The 15,528-nt window shown below is 50.5% G+C and overlaps 1 protein-coding gene across 2 annotated transcripts in view; it reads right to left on the reverse strand.

Annotated features, from left to right (window-relative positions):
• Positions 1–15,249, reverse strand: part of RAB11FIP3 (RAB11 family interacting protein 3) — a 39,459-nt gene extending 24,210 nt beyond the window's left edge. For both annotated transcript variants that reach the window (XM_016190371.2, XM_016190370.2), the window contains exon 1: positions 14,227–15,249. In XM_016190371.2, coding sequence (XP_016045857.2) covers positions 14,227–15,249 — 1,023 coding nt within the window. The remainder of the gene's footprint in view (positions 1–14,226) is intronic.
• Between the last annotated feature and the right edge of the window lie 279 nt (positions 15,250–15,528).

Here is a 15,528-nt window from a genome sequence, read left to right on the forward strand (position 1 = left end):
TCCAAGTCCAAACTGCAGTGGAACAAAACCTGAAACCTCCCTACTTACAGAGGGGAGGCAGTGTAGCACACACACGTGACCCATCTGGCCAGGGTCAACCACGTACAGGGGTCCTGGCAGGCTGCACCAGAGCCTGGAAGAACTCAAGTGACTTCTCCAGAGGAAATCAAACCATCAACAGATCCCAGTGTGAAGAGTGTGGAGGAGGCCTCATGAGTGCCACCATCTGGAGCTCAGGCCTCACTGTGTATGGAGTAGGCCCTGAAGGCTGACAGAATGGCACTGTCTGGTGAGCATCCCCCCAAGCCCTGACTGCATCCCCCGCAGAGGGGCCAGCTCCCCTAGACAAAGGTCACCCATCAACCTGAGAGCAGCCAGCCACCAGAGATTCCATGGTCACCCCAAGACAACACAGGAGCAACTCAGGAGACCTGCAGCCACAGAGAAGATAACAGGACGTCTGGGGGAGCAAACACAGACTAGAACACTGTTTCCACAGGGGAGAACAGGCCTGTTCTCACTGGAAGACCTAGAACCCTGTTGCGGAAGCGAAAGGGTGAGGAGCTCAGGCTCTATGAGCGCTGGGCTGCTGAGGTGCATCTGGATGCACCATGACCCTGGTGATGAGAGGACAGCAGAGTGGACGCCTGACATGCGGGCCCGAAAGAAACACACACTGCCAGGTGAGTTAGCTCTTACCCCCAAGGGTGTTTGGACACTGAATCAAATAAACTGATCTTTCTCTCCTCCTCAGAGTCTTCCCCTCCTCTCTCCATTTCTCTCTGTCCTATCCAACAACGACAACATCAATAACAACAACAGTAATAACTACAACAATAAAACAAGGGCAACAAAAGGGAAATAAATATTTAAAAATGTTTTTTTAAAAAATCAGATTTGGTGGTCTGGGAGGTGGTGCAGTGGCTAAGGCACTAGACTCTCAAGCATGAGGTCCTGAGTTCAATCTCTGGCAGTACATGTACCAGAGTGATGTCTGGTTCTTTCTCTCTCTCTTCTATCTTTCTCATTAATAAATAAATAAAATCTTTGTAAAAAAAGGTTCCAACAACAGATGAGTGGCTGAGCAAGTTGTGGTATATATATATATACACACACAATGGAATACTACTCAGCTATAAAAAATGGTGACTTCGATCTTGGATGGACCTTGAAAAAATTCATGTTAAGTGAAATAAGTCAGAAACAGAAGGATGAATATGGGATAATCTCACTCTCAGGCCGAAGTTGAAAAACAAGATCAGAAAAGAAAACACAAGTAGAACCTGAACTGGAATTGGCGTATTGCACCAAAGTAAAAGACTCTGGGGTGGGGGGGGGTGGGGGAGGAGAATATAGACCCAAGGAGGATGACAGAGGACCTAGTGGGGGTTGTGTTGTTATATGGAAAACTGGGAAATGTTATGCATATACAAACTATTGTATTTACTGTTGAATGTAAAACATTAATTCCCCAATAAACAAATTTTTAAAAAACTAAAAAATAGATTTAAAAGTTAAAAAAAAATCAGATTTGGAAGGGCTGGGGAGAGAGTATAATGGGTGTACCAAGGACTTTCATGTCTGAGGCTCCGAGGTTCCAGGTTCGAGATCTCTGGCACCATCATAAGAGAGATGAGCAGGGCTCTGGTCTTTCTCTATATATTGTTCCTCCTCTGAGTGTATCTTCCCCTCTCTTTCTCTCCTGCTCTCTCTCCCCCTTCTCTCTCTCATTAAAATAAAGTATTTTTATAAATCAGATTTGTAAGATAGCTGTCAGTCTGAATAGTGATTCTGAACGCTGATGAAATGTTGGATAGGACAATTGTTAATGTTTGCAAAGATGGCAACATTTTGGTAAATTTTTGCAATGCACTGCTTTTCTATATTCTTCCCAAAAGGTTGAGAGCTAGCTCCACGCCCCCCATTCCGCTGGCTGCTGACGCAGATTGGGGTCTGGGCGGCAGCCCCTGTTCTATTCTGCAAAGGCCTGTGGGCTCTTCCACAGTGAAGACTGCGGAGCAGCTGGGGAGGCGGCACACCGAACGCACAGGACTTGCGAGCCGAGGTCCCGAGTGCAGCCTCACCACCACTTGGACCCGGTTGGTTGGTGCTCTGCTCTCTTTCACTCTCATTAAATAAATAAACCTTTTAAAAACTTCAGAGGGAGATAGCAAAATGGTTATGCAAACAGACTCTCATGCCTGAGGCTCCAAAACCCTAGGTTCAATCCCCTGCACCACCATAAGCCCTCAGAGCTGAGCAGTGCTCTGGTAAAAAACAAACAAACAAACAACAAAAAAGACTTGAGAGGGAGCGCAAGAACAACAAAAAACAAAGCAGAGTAGGTGGAGAGAAAAGCAGGAGAGAAGGGAGAGGAGGCCCAGGGCTGGAGGGCTGGGTGGAGGAGCAGTCAGGGCTGAGGCTGCAGCCAGCACAAGCCCCCTCCACATAGGGAGACAGACAGCACCTCTGGCCCCAAGGGCGGGAGACACTGGGTTCCAAAGTCCACGCAGCAGCTGATTTCTTGGAATCCCTGAGCCAGTTGTGCGGAGGGCCTCTGCTGTCTCCAGAAAAGCTGCATTTGCAGCCCCTGATGTCCCAAGAGCTCACCTGGGCCTCTGAAGTGCAGAGAATTCCAGCAATGAGCTGTTAACTTAGCAGAGTGCCCATCCTCCAGCTCCCAAACACTCTTTCAGGCCTCTGCTATGTCGCCATGTAAGAATAGACAATGGGGCTGGGTGGTGGTGCACCTGGCTGAGTGCAAATGTTACAGCGTACAAGGATCTGGGTTCAAGTCCCCAGTCCCCACTTGGAGGGGGAAAGCTTTGCTAGTGGTGAAGCCGGGCTGCAGGTGTCTCTCTCTCTACCTCCCCCTACCCTCTTAATTTCTGGCTGTCTCTATCCAATAAATAAATAAAGATCACACACACACACACACCAGACAAGGGCAGTTAAAGTGTATCAGCTATACTCCAAGGCTGGTGAAATGGCTCACTTAGATAGTGAACTGCTTTGCCAGACATGAGACCCAGTTTGGAGCCCGGCCTCCAACACATGGAAGGAAGCTTCAGTGCTGTATTCTCTTCCACCTTCTCTCTCTGCCTCTCTGTTCCTATCTAAAGTAAATAAAAAAGGGCTGGGGTGATACCATAATGGTTATGCAAAACAACTCTCATGCCTGAGGCTCCGATGTCCCAGGTTCAATCTCCCTCATCACCATTAGCCAAAGGTGAGCAGTGCTCTAAGATAAATAAATAAATATAAAAATTAAGAAATAAAATAGTGTGGTCCAGGAGGTAGCTCAGTGGACAAAGCACTGGACTCTCAAAACCGAATTCCTGCGTTCAATCCCTGGCGGCACATGTACCAGAGTGATGTCTGTTTATCTCTCTCTCCTCCTATTTTTCTCATCAATAAATAAATCTTTTAAAAAGGGGCCAGGCGGTGGCGCACCTGGTTAAGTGCACACATTGCAGGCTCAAGGACCAAGGTTCAAGCCCCTGGTCCCCACCTGCATTGAAAAGCTTCATGCGGGCAGTGGATCAGGGCTGCAGGTGTCTCTCTGTCACTCTCCCTCTCTGTCTCCCCCTCCCCTGTCAATTCCTCTCTATCTCTATACAGTAATAAATAAAAGCATTAAGAAAAAGATTTTTAAAAAAGAAAAGAAATAAAATAAAATAAGTAAAGTGTACTGCAGCAGCCCAGAAGGTGGCCCAGTGGCTTAGAGCATTGGACTCGAACATGAGGTCCTGAGTTTCATGCCTGGCACAACATGTACTATATAACAGATATAAAAATAAAAATAAACTACCTCTGTGGTCCAGGAGGTAGCGCAATGGATAAAGCACTGGGTTCTCAACCATGAGGTCCTGAGTTCAATCCCCGGCAGCACATGTACCAGGGTGCTATCTGGTTCTTTCTCTCTCCTATCTTTCTCATTAATAAATTTCTTAAAAATTTTTTATTTTATATTTATTTATTTATTCCCTTTTGTTGCCCTTGTTGTTTTATTGTTGTAGTTACTGATGCCGTCGTTGTTGGATAGGACAGAGAGAAATGGAGAGAGGAGGGGAAGACAGAGAGGGGGAGAGAAAGATAGACACCTGCAGACCTGCTTCACTGCCTGTGAAGCAACTCCCCTGCAGGTGGGGAGCCAGGGCTCGAACCGGGATCCTTATGCCAGTCCTTGTGCTTTGTGCCACCTGCACTTAACCCGCTGAGCTACAGCCAGACTCCCAATAAATTTTTTTTTTAAATCTATTTGAAAAGAAAAACCTCACCAAAAATTTTTTTGTTTGTTTCAATAGTGTTTTTTAAAAAAATTATTTCTTTATTGGGGAATTAATGTTTTATATTCAACAGTAAATACAATAGTTTGTACATGCATAACATTCCCCAGTTTCCCATTTAACAATACAACCCCCACTGTGTCATTTATCATCCTTCATGGACCTGTATTCTCCCCACCCACCCATCCCCGAGTCTTTTTTTTTTTAAATATTTATTTTATTTATTTATTCCCTTTTGCTGCCCTTGTTGTTTTATTGTTGTAGTTATTATTGTTGTTGTCGTTGTTGGATAGGACAGAGAGAAATGGAGAGAGGAGGGGAAGACAGAGAGGGGGAGAGAAAGATAGACACCTGCAGACCTGCTTCACCGCCTGTGAAGCGACTCCCCTGCAGGTGGGGAGCCGGGGTTTGAACCGGGATCCTTATGCCGGTCCTTGTGCTTTGCACCACCTGCGCTTAACCCGCTGCGCTACAGCCCGACTCCCCCGAGTCTTTTACTTTGGTGCAATACGCCAATTCCATTTCAGGTTCTACTTGTGTTTTCTTTTCTGATCTTGTTTTTCAACTTCGGCCTGAGAGTGAGATCATCCCATATTCATCCTTCTGTTTCTGACTTATAAAATTTTTTTTAAATGAAGTGCTTCTTGACTTTTTTAAAATTGTTATTTTTTTAAAAAAAAATATTCATTTATTTATTCCTTTCTGTTGCCCTTGTTTAATTGTTGTCATTGTTGTTGGATAGGACAGACAGAAATGGAGAGAGGAGGGGAAGACAGAGGGGGGGAGAGAAAGATAGACACCTGCAGACCTGCTTCACCGCCTGTGAAGCAACCCCACTGCAGGTGGGGAGCCGGGGGCTCGAACCGGGATCCTTACGCTGGTCCTTGTGCTTTGCACCACCTGCGCTTAACCCGCTGCGCCGCCGCCCGACTCCCCGAAGTGCTTATTTTCTGTCTAATTTGGAGCCCAAAACAACTTCCATGTAGCTGCTGAGCTGGGGTGATAACTCTCCCAGCCCCAGGTATGCAAGTCAGAGGCTCTCTGAAATGAGGGACTGAGCAGTAAGAGCCTGTCCATCCTGGCAAATGCCAGCAGAGCACTGGCGCTCTCCACTGAGAGACGTGGACCCCCACGCAACACCCTGATACCAGCAACCTTGCCCTAGGACTAGAAGAGACCTGTGCAACACTGGGCCTCCAGTGCTCCTCCTGGCTTTTTCATTTCCCCAAAGAGAGAGTGAGGGAGGGAGTGAGGGAGAGAGAGAGAAGGAGAGATAGCATACTCCTACCCCAATGCCCAGGGAGTTTCCCCATGCTATGCACGGTGCTCCCATGTGGGCTTGAACCCTGGTCCTTGCACATGGTGGTGACTTATGTCCTGGCCTGAGATGACTGTTTTCCTAGCAAAATACAGTTTCTGCTACAGATGTGGAAACAGAGCCTGTTCTTCTGCACCAGAAGCCACATCCACCAGCCAAGGAGCAGCCCAGAGGCTGAGCTGCAAGCCGTGCCCCCACAGGCCCTCAATGCTACCTGTCAGTGAGCAGGAAGTCCCCTGACTGCACAGCAGAGGACACAGGGGACGGAGCCAGTCAGCTGGCCAAGCTGGCTCTGAGCAAGCAGGCAGGCAGACAGACACACACACACACACACACACACACACACACACACACACGTGACTTTTCCTGCTGACTACTGTCTTCAAGGTCCTGGCTGCTTAGCCTAGGCACCCCAGGGCCACCTGGAGGGCCAGTGGCACCCAAGGGTCCAGAGCCCTGTATGCACACACACCCCCACACACTCCACTGGCCTTGGCACCCACTCCATTTTTCCAACTTTCCTCCCATGGACTTCAGGAAGAACAAAAACTACTTTGGTAAATTAGAATAGGCAGAGTTCCTTTTGCAAATCAGTGTTTGCGAATAGGAGACAGGAAGGCTGTACTTGGCTGCACAGGCCCCTGGGAAGAAGCCTAACATGCGCCCCCCCACCCCCCGCCAGGCTGACTGTCAGTATTAATCTAGGGATAGATTTCTTCTTGGCAAGGTATGTGTGGGGGGCACACCTGAGGCTATAATCTTCAATATGCTCTCAATAAGAAACAGCACACAGAGCTCAGAGTTGGCGCCCATTATGTGTGGTGGTTCTGACAAAGAGTTTTTCAGCTGACATTAAGGTGATATCCTAGGCTAGCATAATAGCTTGCTTGGATAGTGTGTTGCTTTCTCATGTGTACAACCCAGGTTCGAGTCCAGCCCCCATGCACTGAAGGAAGCGCTTTGGTGCTGTGGTCTATCTCACTCTCTGCCTGTATACAAATAAAAAATAAACAAATAAGGAGCTACACCAGTTGTTGTTTGAAGTGGCTCCTTTGTGTTTTTTTTTTAATTTTTTACATTTATTTATTTTCCCTTTTGTTGCCCTTGTTGTTTATCGTTGTTGTTGTTATTGCTGTCGTTGTTGGATAGGACAGAGAGAAATGGAGAGAAGAGGGGAAGACAGAGGGGGAGAGAAAGACACCTGTGGACCTGCTTCACCAGCTGTGAAGCGACTCCCCTGCAGGTGGGGAGCCGGGGGCGGGATCCTTATGCCGATCTTTGTGCTGGCTCCTTTGTTTTTAAAGATGCCTTCCTCACCTTTGAGATGCCACACATGTAGCACAGGGGTGCTGACTGAACGCTACCCCTGTGTACTCGGCACCCCAGCACCTGCACTTCTGACATGCTGTGAAACTTCCATATTCCTTTTCTTTTTTTTTGCCTCCAAGGTTATTGCCGGGCTTGGTGCCTACACTATGAATCCACTGCTCCTGGAGGCCATTTTTTCCATTTTGTTATCATTGTTGTTATTGTTATTGTTGGATAGTACAGAAAAATCGAGAGAGGAGGGGAAGACAGAGGGGGAGAGAAAGATAGACACCAGCAGACCTGCTTCACCGTGTGTAAAGCCAACTCCCCTGCAAGTCGGGAGCTGGGGGCTCGAACCTGGATCCTTGTGCCTGTCCTTGCATTTCATACCATGTGCACTTAACCCGCGCTGTGCTACCACCCAGCCCCTGAAACTTCCATATTCTTTAGGGCATACAGCTTTCCGTCTTAATAAGCTAAGGAAGGGTGCCAGGGAGGCAGCTCAGCTGGGAGAGCACTGGACTTGAGTGCCTGAGGCTCCTGGGTCTATCTCTGGTGCTTCAAGTGCCAGAGTGGCGCTCTGACCTCTGTCTCTATCTCTCTCTATGTCTCAGTCTCTCTCTGTCTCATGTGAAACCCTCTTATTTGTAATAAAGAAAGAAAATAAATGGGTGGAGTTGGCGATAGCACAGCAGGTTAAGCGCACATGGCACAAAGCACAAGGACAGGCTTAAAGATCCCGATTCAAGTCTCTGACTCCCCACCTGCAGGGGAGCCGCGTCACAGGCGGTGAAGCAGGTCTGCAGGTGTCTGTCTTTCTCTCCCCCTCTCTGTCTTCCCCTCCTCTCTCCATTTCTCTCTGTCCTATCTAACAACAACGACATCAATAACAACAACAATAACTACAACAACAATAAAAAAAAAACCAAGGGCAATAAAAAGTAAATAAATAAATACTAAAAAATTAAAAAAAAATAAAGAAATAAAGAAAAGAAAATGGGGCCAGGCGGCAGCACATCTGGTGGAGTGCATATGTTACAATGCACAAAGACCTGGGTTCAAGCCCCTGGCCCCCACCTGCAGGGGGAAACTTCACAAGTGACTGAAGCAGTGCTGCAGGTGTCTCTCTCCCTCTCTCCCCTTCTGGATTTCTGTCTCTATCCAATAAATAAATTAATTAATTTTTAAAAAAGAAAGAAAAGAAAAATTCACCACAAAAGGGGGCCAGGGACATAACATAGAGGCTTACACAACAGACATTCATGCGTGTGGCTCAGAGGTTCCACTGTAAGCCTGAGCTGGTGGGCTGCAGGAGGACAGGGCAAGGGTCCCCTGCCATGAACAGTGGCAGGCAGGGCTGCTGAGAGGGGCTGCCCCAGGGCTCATGCGCACTGACACCCCACACAGATCCCAGCTGCTTCCTACCAGACATTACACCCACTTTCTGATTTTGGAAAAACAGCCCTTACCTAACTTAACAACAACAACAACTACAACAAAAACCCACTTTCAGGAAAGACTTGGATAGGAGCATTTCACTCCAAAGAGGACTGCTCTGCTCTGCACAGCAGCTCGGTTCCCAGCCCCAGAGCAATGGTGGCCAAGGCCCTCGCCGACAGTACCGCCAGGCCAGGCCCCAGGTCCCGCGGCCCCAGCAGGGATGAAGACTCAGCAGCGAGCCTGTTTCTCTGCTATAGTTCCAGAGACTCGTTTTGAGGCATTAGATTTTTATTATTATTATTATTGTTTTGTTGGTTTTTTTTAAGAGCTGAGAAGAAGCCAAGGACTCACCACAGCCTCCCTGGAGCAGTTTTTCCGGATGCCACAGTGAGCTCTGAACTGCTCAGAAAGCCTGACTAACCCTCTTCCTCGTATCTGCAATTCCAAAGCCCAAGACAATAACCTCAATTTTCCCATCACAAAAACTAGGTCTTGCCAGAAGTGAGGAATGTGCAAAGTACTCATAGAGGTGAAATCACACCTGGGAGAGAAAATCAAAACCGTTAATGCCCAGCAACCCAACATGATGGCCTCTTAAAAAAAACTTAATTCTGTATCTGTGGACTTCAGTCAAAAATTGTAAACTGCGGGCCTGGGAAACAGTGTAATGGTTATGCAAAAAGACTTTCATGCCTGAAGCTCAGAAGTCCCAGGTTCAATCCCCTGTACCACCATAAGCCAGAACTGAGCAGTGCTTTGGTGTTTCTGTGTCTTTTTCTTTCTGCATCTCTCTAAAAAATAAATAAAGTACTTTAAAAAAAATACAATAGTAGAGGGCCAGGTGGTAGCGCAGCAGGTTAAGCCCACATGCACTAAAATACAATAGTAGGGAGTCGGGAGGTAGCACATCAGGTTAAGTGCAGGTGGCACAAAGCACAAATCCCAGCCGAAGGATCCCGGTTCAAGCCCCCGGCTCCCCACCTGCAGGGGTGTCGCTTCACAGGCGGTGAAGCAGGTCTGCAGGTGTCTGTCTTTCTCTCCCCCTCTCTGTCTTCCCCTCCTCTCTCCATTTCTCTCTGTCCTATCTAACAATGACAACATCAATAACAACAACAACTACAACAATGAAAAACAGTGGTCCGGGATGTGGCGCAGTGGCTAAGGCTTTGGACTCTCAAGCATGAGGTCCCAAGTTCAATCCCCGGCAGCACATGTACCAGAGTGATGTCTGGTTCTTTCTCTCTCTCCTATCATTTCTCATGAATAAATAAATAAAATCTTTAAAAAAATTTAAAATAACAATGAAAAACAACAAGGGCAACAAAAGGGAAAATAAATTTTAAAAATAAACATAAAAAGGGGGGCAAGCAGTGATATACCTGGTTAAGCACACACATTACAAGGTGCAAGGACCTGGTTCAAGCCCCCAGTGACTACCTGCAGAGGGGTGATTCACCAGGGTGGGAGGAGCAGTGCTGCAGGTGTCTCTCTTTCCTCTTCCCCCTCAATTTATCTCTGTCCTATCAAATAAGAAATTATTTTTTATCTTTATATTACTTTTTTATCTTTATATTACTTTTTAATATTTATTTTCCTTTTTGTTGCTGTTTATTGTTGTTGTAGTTATTATTGTTGTTGTTATTGATGTCAGGTGGCAAAAAGCACAAGGACCAGCGTAAGGATCCCAGTTCAAGCCCCCGGCTCCCCACCTGCAGGGGAGTCGCTTAATAGGTGGTGAAGCAGGTCTGCAGGTGTCTGTCTGTCTCTCCTCCTCTCTGTCTTCCCCTCCTCTCTTCATTTCTCTCTGTCCTATCCAACAACGACGATATCAATAACAATAACTAGAGCAACAATAAAAAACAAGGGCAACAAAAAGGAAAATAAATATTTTTAAAATTTTTTTTAAAAAAGAACAAATGAATTAGCATCTGAGGCTTCAACAACCTTAACATCTCTCTCTACCAGACACACAAGTAAAAACTGAACATTTCCTTCACAAGTGTTTTCACACAGATAGCTGTGGTGACAGAACGCACTAAATGTAGGGTGTCACTCTACTCCGTCACCTCAGAGCCTCACCCAAACCACTCTGGAGACTGTGGTGACCACTTTCAAGGGCCACATAATAGTCTTCTGTGGGTGCCTGGCCCTTTGATACCTCAACTATGACTCGTGTTTGGACAGCTTCCAGAATTTAGTGAAAACAAGTGATGGAAGCAGCCCAGGGAAGTCCACCAGGAACAGACTTCTTGCACGTCCGGCCTACTTGGGGACAGCTCTAACAATCCTCACCTCCCTGGGGACAAAGCTTAGGTGTCCTTCATAGCATACATCTGACAGCAGAAACCTTTCATGCCAGAAATCAGGTCTATCAGCAAGCTCAAACCACAGGCACGGGGTGGCCGGGGAGGTGACAGGTCTTACATGCCTGGGGCCCATCCCGGGCAGCGCGTACCCACAGCTGGGCCATGCTTGGGACCCCTTCTCACTAGGGTGGGAAAAACAGTGCTGCAGGTGTCTCTTTTTTTTTTTTTTATTGTTGTAGTTACTATTGTTGTCGTCATTGTTGGATAGGACAGAGAGAAATGGAGAGAGGAGGGGAAGACAGAGAGGGGGAGAGAAAGACAAGACACCTGCAGACCTGCTTCACTGCTTGTAAAGCGACTGCCCCTGCAGGTGGGGAGCTGGGGGCTCGAACTGGGATCCTTACACAGGTCCTTGTGCTTTGTGCCACATGCGCTTAACCTGCTGCGCTACCGCCCGATTCCCTGCAGGTGTCTCTTTCTTTCTTTTTAATATTTATTTATTTATTCCCTTTTGTTGCCCTTTGTTTTATTGTTGTAGTTATTATTGATGTCATTGTTGTTGGATAGGACAGAGAGAAATGGAGAGAGGAGGGGAAGACAGAGAGGAGAGAAAGACAGACACCTGCAGCCCTGCTTCACCGCCTGTGAAGCGACTCCCCTGCAGGTGGGGAGCCAGGGACTCGAACTGGGATCCTTCCGCTGGTCCTTGTGCTTTGCACCATGTGCGCTTAACCCGCTGCGCTACCGCCTGACTCCCAGGTGTCTCTTTCTCCTATTCCTCCCTCAATTTATCTCTGTCTCTACTCAATAAACAAAATCTACTCCAACTTCATCCCTAGTACATGGCCTATGTATGATGTTCTGTCTCAGGAGTTGCCCGAAGCCTGTTCCCACCCCCTCTCTCCTCCCCTCTGCCAGGCCTGCCAACAGTGGCCCAAGTGAACAGCACACCTGTTCTCTCAGCAGACAAAGTGACCTGACAGCAGCTCAACACCACGACAGTGCCAGAGAAGAGGGCGAAGCTGCTGTGTTAGGAACAGGGCAGCTGCCATGCCAAATGCAGCCAACCCACTTAAATAATTTACAACACTCCCTGCATAAAGAGACAAGGACAGGGAGTCAGGCAGTAGTGCAGTGGGTTAAGCGCATGTGGCGCAAAACGCAATGACCAGTGTAAGGATCCCGGTTTGAGCCTTGGCTCCCCAACTGCAGGGGAGTCACTTCACAGGCGGTGAAGCAGGTCAGCCGGTGTCTATCTTTCTCTCCCTCTCTGTCTTCCCCTCTTCTCCTCATTTCTCTCTGACCTATCCAACAATGACGATACCAATAACAACAATAACAATAATTTAAAAAAATAACAATAATAAAACAACAAGGGCAACAAAAGGGAATAATTTTTTTTTTTTATTTAAAAAAAAGAGAGAGAAGGGCAAGGCAACAGGCAGGCAGCTCTCTAAAATGGGACAGCGAGAGGGCTTGCTGCGAGGGCTAGGGCCTTGGGGTAACTAGTCTGAGTGCTCTGTGCCCCAGCATTCAGTCTCCAGATGGGAAGTCCAAAGACCACAGACTTGAGCAGGCTGGCAGCATAATGGTTATACAAAAGGCTTTCATGCCTGTGACTCTGTAGTCCCTGGTTCAATCCCTGGCATCATCAGTTGAGCAACTCTCTGGCCTCTTTCTTCCTCTCTCATTACAATTAAATAAAAAATAAAGCGTTTACCTTCTGCAACCCACAATGACCCTGGGTCCATGCTCCCAGAGGGATAGTGAATGGGAAAGCTATCAGGGGAGGGGGTGGGATATGGAGATTGGGTGGTGGGAATTGTGTGCAGTTGTACCCCTCCTACCCTGTGGTTTTGTTAATTTATCCTTTCTTAAATTAAAAATAAATAAATAAAGCGTTTATAGGGAGTTGGGTGGTAGCACAGCGGGTTAAGCGCACATGGCACAAAGCGCAAGGACAGGAGGAAGGACCCCGGTTCGAGCTCCTGGCTCCCCACCTGCAGGGGAGTCGCTACACAAGCAGTGATGCAGGTCTGCAGGTGTCTTTCTTCCCCCCCCCCCCCCCCCCCGTCTTCCCCATCTCTTTTCATTTCTCTCTGTCCTATCCAACAACGACAACATCAATAACAACTATAATAACTACAACAATGGCACCAAAAAAGAATAAATAAATATTTTTTAAATCTTTAAAATAAAAATAAAGCATTTACAAACAAACAAAATAACTAGCTTTTACTGCTATTACCAGCTTCTCTGAACTAGTCGGGGAGGGGAGTGTTCACTCCTGAATTCTTATCTTTCAGAGATAACACTAAAATATTTATGGGTAAAGTGATATGTCAGGTTAGTGCGTCAGAAACAACCTGGGGGTGGGGATGTTAGCTTTGTGTGCACTCAAGACCAGAGATTTTACTGGTTCAAGAATGTTTCTCAGGTGATGGGATGCCTCACCTTTCTCACACCACGACCATCAAAGCACCCTTCTGCTGGTGGCTGTGATGTGTTCTGGCATGGAGCACGGGAGAGCAAGCCTGAGTCATAACTAGGCTGGCAAAGCTCACGCCACAGACCAACCTACCGTTTCCCTGTCAGTCCCCTGCTCCTGCACCCCAGGAAGCCAGCCCGTGTGCAGGTTCTTAGATGTTCCAGCTGTGTGGAGACACACCACAGGACACACTCCCATCCTGCCAGACCCCAAACTCTCAGTGCCGCCAGAAGCACGGCATTTGGACCATTTCCACTGTGGCCATAAGAAAGCTCAATGCTGCGATCAGTCCTTGAGGCGTCTGGGCAAAAGATGCTTCTCTAACCACAAGTGTAGGGCAGTCAAGACTGTGGAGCTCTGGCAGATCATCTAGTCGTGTAAAGGCCCAGTTCCCGCCCCAGCACTGAAGCCTCCTTGGCTGCAGCTCCTCCCCTGGAAAGTGGGACAGGTCCCGTTTGCCTGCCAGCCAGCCAGCGTCTGAGAGAAAGAAAGGTGGCGACCAAAGCCGGGACAGGGGAAAAAACCCTGAGTGAGGTCAGCCAGGGTGTGCTGAGGAGGGAGTGGGAGGAGGTGCTCCAGCCCGGGGTTGAAGGAAAAGCAGCTACCAGCTGCAGGAGAGGTGCAGGAAGGGGCCAGGGCCTGAGCACCCTTGCAGGCGGAGACGAGACAGAGGGGAGAACTCAGACCAGCGAGGCCCGGGCCCAGATCTTCACACCAAGGGCTCAGAGGCTCCCTTATAAAGTTTCTAGATGTTGTGACTGGCGTCACTCCACCTGATCCCAGAGGCCTCTGAGCTTACACCCCGGATATGCAGGGCAGCCCCCTTCCAGAGTTGAGTGCGGGCAGCCTGCACGGAGCAGTGACCGCAGGACAGCATTTTAAGGGCTTTGCATGCAGACTGCTCGCTGGGGGGCCCTGCCCACCTCTGGGCCTAAGCCCCGACCGGCCAAAGCTTCACCTCTCCCGCAAATGTCTGCACCCCGGGGGGTTCTCGGTGCCTCCCCAACAGGGAAGGGGAGGGAGCCTCAGGGAGGCTTAGCTAGCTGCCCGCGACCCAGAACATTCCGGGCCAGTTACCTGCTCCGCGCCATACACAGTGGCGAACTGGACGAAGTCCTCGGTGCGCACCAGGCCGTCCCCGTCCGCGTCCAGGGCATCAAACACGGCCCGGAGGCGGGGGCCGTCCTCCGCATACCCAGAAGGCTCGCTCGGAAGCGGGTAGAGCTGGCTCGGGGCCTCGGGAGCCCCCTCCGGAGCCGGCTGGCCCTCGGAGCAGGACGGGTGGTAGGCAGGGAAGCCCAGGCGCAGCCGGCGGGGACACCGGCCCTCGGGCACACAGTCCTCGGGGTCTCTAGTCCAGGACAGCAGCGGGCCCAGCTCCGGCAGCGGCCTGTCAGGGTCCAGGTCCGGCTCGGGGCCCAGGTCCGCGTCGAGGCCGAGGTCCAGGTCCGAGTCGAGACCGAGATCTGGGTCCAGGTCCAGATGGGGGTCGGGGTCGGGACTGCGATTTGGGTCCAGTCTGGGGTGGAGATGGAAGCCGCCGATATGGGCGTCCAGGTCCCGGTAGGGGTCTGGGTGGGGGCCGAGGCCAGCGGCGGGGTCAGCGCCGAAGTGCGGGAGGAGGTCGCCGTCCAGGTCCGAGTCCAGGCCGCGGCCACGCAGGAGCGGGGACGCCCCGGGCCGGGGGTCGGGTGCAGGGCCGCCGGCGTCGCGCTCGTCGCCGCTTGTGTCCGGCGGCAGCCGCTCGGGCCCGGGCTCCGGGCCTCCCCTGCCCGCGGGCTCCGTGCTCACGTGGGCAGAGTCGGGGTCCCTGACGCCCCCAGGATCCGGGCTGGAGTCCCCGGGGAGCAGATCTGCAGGGTCGGGGCTCACGGAGGCACCGGGTCCGAGGTCTCCGGGATGAGGGTTGCCAGGGCTGAGGCCTCCGGGGCGGGAGTCTGTGGGGTCCCCAGGATCGGGGTCTGCGGGGTTGAAGTCCCGGGATTCGGTCGGGCCGGCGAGGCCGGGGTCCCCGGGGCGGGAGTCTGTGGAGACCCCGGGGTCGAAGCCCCCTGGGTCAGGGTCACCGGGGGGTAGGTCCCCGGGGCGGCCCGGCTGCATCTCAGCGGCGCGGCGCGGGCCGGCGGGGCGGGTGGCAGGCGCTCAGGGCGCGGCGGCGGGCGCGGGCATCCCCGCGGGGGCGCGGGCGGGCGCGCTGCTCGGGCCCTGCTCGGCGCTCGCCCATGTCGGCGCCTCAGCTGCCTGGGGCCCGGCTACGGGGGCTCGGACCCATGGCGGTAAGGGGATGGCGCCGGGGCTTGGAAAGCGGCGGGACCGGGGCCGGGGCCCGGGCCAGAGCCGGGGGCAGCGAAGCCGCCGCGATGCTAAAGAGACACGGAG

Source organism: Erinaceus europaeus, chromosome 15 (assembly GCF_950295315.1).
Source record: "Erinaceus europaeus chromosome 15, mEriEur2.1, whole genome shotgun sequence".
Taxonomy (NCBI): domain Eukaryota; kingdom Metazoa; phylum Chordata; class Mammalia; order Eulipotyphla; family Erinaceidae; genus Erinaceus; species Erinaceus europaeus.